The 6,510-nt window shown below is 42.5% G+C and overlaps 1 protein-coding gene across 1 annotated transcript; it reads right to left on the bottom strand.

Annotated features, from left to right (window-relative positions):
* Positions 1-280: 280 nt before the first annotated feature.
* LOC103372344 (uncharacterized) lies at positions 281-6,033 on the bottom strand (the record flags this gene model as incomplete). The annotated part of the gene is made up of 5 exons (XM_008301963.1): positions 5,932-6,033; positions 3,297-3,416; positions 1,956-2,327; positions 1,743-1,856; positions 281-835 (listed from the first exon to the last, which is right to left on the bottom strand). Coding segments are annotated over exons 1-5 (1,243 nt in total), but the record flags the coding sequence as incomplete, so codon positions are not given.
* Positions 6,034-6,510: the final 477 nt, after the last annotated feature.

The following is a 6,510-nucleotide window of genomic DNA, read 5'->3' as shown; positions in this document are numbered from 1 at the left end:
ATACCAAAATGAATCCTAATGTGATAGAAGAAATGTGATGTAAGGATTAACGTTATTGCTAAATACAGCAGCGACGCACACGGCTGGAAGGAAACGCGTGAAAATGCATAAAAAATATCTTCAACTTATCATTTTCCAGTCAGCAAGAACAAAAAGTCATACCCTCTACTGTTATTAATAATGCCTTTCTGCACATTTCTTACTGTAAATATGAACGGCTCCATTCTAAGAAGTGAAACTAAACACTGAACAAACAAAGCTCACTAATGAAGACGCCTACCGGAGTAAAATGAAATGAGCTGCTGGACTTTGGCTTCGCTCCAGAGGCAGCGGGAGTCGACGCTCAGCCTGCTGTCCGGCTGAACTGAGCCGAAGTTCAGAGATGAGGGATTCGAGCACGGTTTCGAGTCCGGCAGCGAACTGGACGGCGAGGCTGGAAGGGCGGAAGCTGCTATTTGTCCGGCTAGCTTCAGATTGTTCTCAGTCGAGGAGAGGAAGATCTGGTAGGCGGCGCTGGCGTTGGTTTTGGCGTCGCTCTGGCCGGAGGCGGCGCTGTTGGGCTTGTTGCTCTGGGCGGAGCTGGAGGAGAAGCCGCTCAGCGTGGAGGAGGGCGTCTGGTTCCCGAGGTCCGGATCTTTGTCCTCCTGCGACATCAGCATCTGCAGCTCGTCGGCGCCGTCGTCCTCGTCGCAGGACTCGCAGAGGAAGAGCAGCTGCTGGTAGTGTTTCCACTTGGACGCGTAGAGTTTGTCGGACGCCCTGCTGGTCTGGACCGCCTTGTACTCGCGGTTGAAAACCGTCCGCAGGTTCTTGAACTTGCACTTTATGTCTTCGACTGCAAAACAGGAACACGGGAGTCACTCTACACAAGCTCATGGTGCAAAATTCAGCAGCTTAGAGTCATTTCATCCACACAGGCAGACAATATCAGTTGAATGAAGTCGCTGTTTGCTCACATACAAGCGGACTGTTGTTCAGTTAGCCGTCACAACTCACTTAATGCAAAACCGATTTATCAATTATTTTGCTCAGTAACCCACCAAACCCCAAAATTCCCCCGCAGGTTTAAAAGGCATGTTATCTTATTGGAAAAAAAAGGAAAACTGTGAGAATTACAACATTCTTTAAAGCCAGAAACTGAAAAAACACAAGAGGGAATCGTTGGGTTTTCAACTTTCTGACAGTCCTTGAATGTACCGTGTGTGCTATTTTTTGTTTCCCTGACAAAATCCACCAAACTTTACTTTAACAGTGTGATATTTGATTAAAATCACTTTATTCTATACGTCTCACTTTTAAAAACTCGCCAAAAATATTGCTTCAAAAGTAACGTGACAAAAAGTAAGCGTGCTGCTCGAGACCGCATCGAGTTTTGAATTATATTTATTTTATCTGGAATCTGTCTTTTTAATGAAACCTGAACAGATAATTTTAAAAACATCAGACGTGATAATCGGCATGACCTCACTGTGACAACAAAACAGTAGGAGCTGCACACAGTCACTGAACCTGACTGTTATTTGTCACGAAACAATAATTTTTGGATTTATTTATTCAAAGCAATGAACTTAAACTCTCGAGGGACGATAACAACACCTGAATACACTGTAAATATGTGTGTATGTAAGCAAATATTGCCGTATTTTCCTTTTGCAGCTGCAGTAAGATCTGAACTCTGCCGGTGTTCCTGCCGACATGTTGAGCTGTAGCTGTCAGAGGAAGCAGGAAGTCGTGACGCTCACCTGAGAACGACACCGAGTGGTCGGACAGCTGGTTCCTCAGAGCCTCCAGCAGCCTCAGTCGCAGCTGACGGTTGTTGTGGTTTTCAGACTTCTTGTTCCACAGACAGCTGTGCTCTGTACACAACAACACACAACAACGCTTCCAGCTCATCGTCAGGTTTTGGCATGTTGTGATAAGTAATTATTTTAAGAGCAGTTCTTTGTTTTGCTTACCGGAGTAGAACGATATCAGCGCTCGCTCCCTCTCCTCGGTCCAGTAACACTTCACCAGGATGTTGGAGGGGATGCAGGAGGACGAGGTGGAGGCGGAGGAGGTGGAGGGCGAGGGGAGGAAGGAGATGATGAGCCCCGGGGAGGCGAGGACCGGCTGGTTCTCGTCCTCCGGAGCCGTCGTCGGTGAGAGCGGCGGGTCGTCGGCGGCGTCGTCTTGGTCCCAGCAGCCCTGCAGGAACATCAGCTGCTGGTAGTGTTTCCACTGCGGCACGAAAACGTCGTCCGAGCTGCAGCCTTTGCTCGCTTTGACCATCTTGTACTGACGCTGGAAGGTGGTGCGCAGGTTCTTGAACTTGTTCTTGATGTCTTCGACTGGGGAGAAAAACAAAACGACGTGACTTTTCTTCTTCTACAGAGGAAGAGACACATCAGAGCCAACGTGGTGCATTTTTAAACTTATATATTTGTCTTTAAAAAACAAACAAACAGATAAGTGGATGTGATGCAGTGACAACAAAACTTCAGAAAGCTGCACCTGTTGATGGAATAAACAAACAAGTAAACAACTTGCTTTAGAGGTGTTGTATGTTTGGAGTTTATGAGCAAATTATTTCCCACCAAAATGTTTTATTACTGCTTTAAACCAGTGCAGCTTTGGTCACGTTTCCTAGAACCCTTGGATGTTCTCAGTTCTTCTACAGGTTTCCACCATAAACAACTAAATTAAGTGCCACCAAGATTGTTTTAGACGCTTCCTCTTTACGGTTCTGGGTGTTTAATTGGAAGACGACCATTTTCTGCTGGTCATTCGTCTTCCACTGGAGGGAAAAACAGAACAGTGTTGGTTTCTCTGGCGCCAAGAACCCTTCGTTGTCCTCAGTTCCTCTACATGTTCGAATAAAGTTCCTTCAGGGTTGCTTTAGCCCCTAAAAAGTTGCGTCTGCCTGAAGGCTCTGGAACGTCACCTATTTCTATGTGCTGCTGGTCAAGTTTAACTGGACTTGCATTTTCAAACTGGCGTTTTTAAAAACCTGTGCTTGAACAGAACAACATGGACCTACAAAACAAACCAACAAAGTCCAGGACGTTTACTGCAGAGGAAGACATCCAGCGACCTGAAGGTTTCATTACAAAGGGCATCCTTGTTTTGTGCTGTTGTGCACAACAGTTACGTAGACAAAAAGCTGATTAATTTTCCGTATTTTCACAGAGCTTTAGCTCATGATGGACAACAGACAGCTTAAGGAACCTTCAGATCCTTGGAAAGTTCCCAGACATTAGTTCCTTGAATTGAAATTTGAATTATGGTGGAAATGCAGCTGTAGACGGAGCCGGATTTACCTGTGAAAGAAACAGGAGGCGGGTGAGCCGACAGGAGGATCCTCAGGTGCTCCAGGGTTTTCCATCGCAGCTGCCGGTTCTTGTAGTTCTCAGACTTGTGGTTCCACAGACAGCTGTGCTCTGAGAAACAACAACAAGATCCTGTCAAGTCTGCAATTTAAAAAACTCTTCTTGACTTTGAGCTGATAACAAGTATGTGAAGAAAATACAACAAGTTCTGCCTAAACAGAAACTACTACATCGAATGTAAAACTACAAGTTCAGGCAGCGTTTTTTCTCTTTTAGTTACAGCTTCAGCGTTTAGGTTTTTCTTTACATTACTTGTGACATTGCTGACAATCATTAATCTATAAATTATTTGATTTAGTCAGACATGTCACAACACCATAAAGGTTAAAAAAAAAAAAAGAGAAAATAAATTACAAAAAACGAAAAAAATGCACAAAACCTTAAAATAATGTCTGAAAACAAGCAGGATGAAGTTTAACTCATTAACTTCTACCCGCTACACGTCCATACGTCTGATAATTTCCTGTTTCCTGATTGCTTCAAACTTTATACTTATAGACATGTTAAGAAACCCAAAGAACACCTTAACTTTTCCACTTTATGTTTTTCACGCAGTCGCGTCTTGTAAAGTTGTACGAACACACAATTTACACACAACCAGGGATGCCACTGCCACAATCTACTCATAGTACTGGAGTTGCATCCATTAACTACTATTTTTCTTGCAGGACCTTTTGGAGGAACCATTCTTCTACGTCTGTTGTTTCCATACAGATTTATTTTAAGAGCACAACCGCGTCCCATTCAACCAAGTAGTTCTGACCAACCAGAACATGTTCACGCTGACTTCATGTTGTTGCTGACTGTGTAGATGTTTTATTATTTATATTGTGTCGGATTAATCTGTGGATGAAGCTGAAGTTCTTGTACAGACGACTGCACGGATGAAACAGACATCAAAGAACTTGGCAAAAGAAACAAAAAAAGACTTGACAGACACAACGTGACGTCTCCAACAAGAACATTTATGACGTTAGAGTGTCTGTGAAGATTCTCATCCAGGTCGTGGTTGTTCTCGGAGATTAATCGTAGCAACTGGACTTGCTTGAGTTCCTTGAAGACGTTTCATCCAAGAGGCTTCATCAGTTCTGACTGACTAGTTGGGAGTTCCAGATATCCGTAAGGAGCCATTAACACCTGAACTCTTTGGCTCCTTACGGATAGAAGTATCTGGAACTCCCAACTAGTCAGTCAGAACTGATGAAGCCTCTTGGATGAAACGTCTTCAAGGAACTCAAGCAAGTCCAGCTGCTACGATTAAACTACGAGAATGACATTAGAGTCTTACTTGTACTTATCTTGGGTAATTAAATTGCGATTACCATCTGAACTTTACCAACTATTTACAAAAGCACAACTTCTGCAACTTCTCCAGGTTTCTAATCAATTTGTAGCTACATAAAAAAACACATTACAAGAAGCTAATATATATATATATATAGGGGTTCTTGTGTACTTCTACATGGCAGTATTGCACAAATATTTGGCCGACAGGGATTTGGCAAAATTAAAAATAAAAAAAATGAAAATGGCATAGGCAATGGTCCCAGCCTGGCAACCGATATCACAAATCTTGTCCGACATCGTGCACAGGAACGTGTGCAATGTAATTTATGCACAAGCACATCCTACGCCGGTACTCCACGTGTTACCTGAGCAGGTGTTGACGCTGTTACTCGACAGCGGTGGTTGTTTTGCTTCCTGGCCATCATTAGGATTGTTTGGCTTTCTTTGGTCACCGTGTTAACGATGCAAATTAGGAGAAATTTGCATTGTTACACAAGCGAAGCGGACAGTACCGACGTTAAAGAAATATCATTAATAAATGAGGGAAATAAACCAAAAATATACAGAGGTAGTAATTCAGATTCTCTAACAATATTGTACGGATTCTGTTATGAGTAGAAATACTGATAAAAGTATTAATATTGCACAGAATTGTCCATAAGTAGAAAATTGCACAGACTATATGTAGAAGACTGACATTGCACAGGGTCTTTAAATATTATTCACTGCTTTGCTTTATAAGGACCTTCCTGTGTGGAACAGCCTTTAAATAATCATATAATAATATATGTTAACTAAAAAGATAAGTGAAATTTAACTACTCCTAATAAATACAGGCAACTTTAAATAGTGTGAAGCAGCTATTTACCTCCAACTTCAGCACATGAACACTGTTGTCATGTTCAAATTTAGCTAACATTAGGCACAAAACAGCAACAAAAATGTTTAAAAAACTAAATATATTTATCCATTTCCAAATCAAACAAAATATTAAATTACTGGGGAATGTTTTTTGTGATATTTATACTCAAAACTGCCCGTGAAAAAGTTTCCAGAACATCGACAGAAGCCGTGTTTAGGAGGAAACTAGCTAACTTGACTCCAGTTGCTCGTCGCCATTGCTGCCGTTTCTCGCCATCGCTCATTGCTAGCGGTCCAAGCAACGGTTGCCCGGAAAAATGTTGCAGCTTCCGGGAGAGCGTCGACGAAAACGGCAACCTTTCGTGGCGAGCTGAACGAACGGCGTGAAAAAGTTTCCGCCGCCGGCCGCTTGACTTACTGGAGAAAAAGGCAATGAGCGCCCTCTCTTTCTCCTCCGTCCAGTAGCGCTCCGGAGTGAAGCCGAACGGGGCCGCCTCCATGTTTGTTGTTGCCGTTCCGTCCTCCTTCTACTCGGCTGCGCGGTCACATGACCCGGAACACGAGCTGTGATTGGACGATTCCGCCACATCCCGGAACAACGACGCGCATTGCCCGGTAGAGGTCGCTGCCTGTTGGCGTTCATTTTCCTCAATTATTTTTTTAATTTTTAATGATTAATTTTAAGATAAATTTAACACATTTCAGCTTAACAATTGAAATTAAAATTAAATAATAATAATAAAGCTAAAATGAAAATATATACAGTTATACAGGCTTTGACATCAGGAATAGCAGCTAAAGAAGCACCTTTAGCAGCAGTTCTGGAGCTTTTGATCATTTCAAAAAGGTACTTTTAATCTTGAGGCAAATCTAGAAGGAGAATCCTTAATGTGATCAGGAAAAAAAACAACTGTGTGCAATATTTCAATCTCATTGCTTTTTATTTTTCTGTTCCAGTCTTCTTTTATTTTTTTAGTCATGTATCGTACTGACATCT

Source organism: Stegastes partitus, unplaced genomic scaffold, assembly GCF_000690725.1.
Source record: "Stegastes partitus isolate 25-593 unplaced genomic scaffold, Stegastes_partitus-1.0.2 Scaffold1738, whole genome shotgun sequence".
NCBI lineage: Eukaryota > Metazoa > Chordata > Actinopteri > Pomacentridae > Stegastes > Stegastes partitus.
This window is presented reverse-complemented; position numbering and strand designations above follow the sequence as displayed.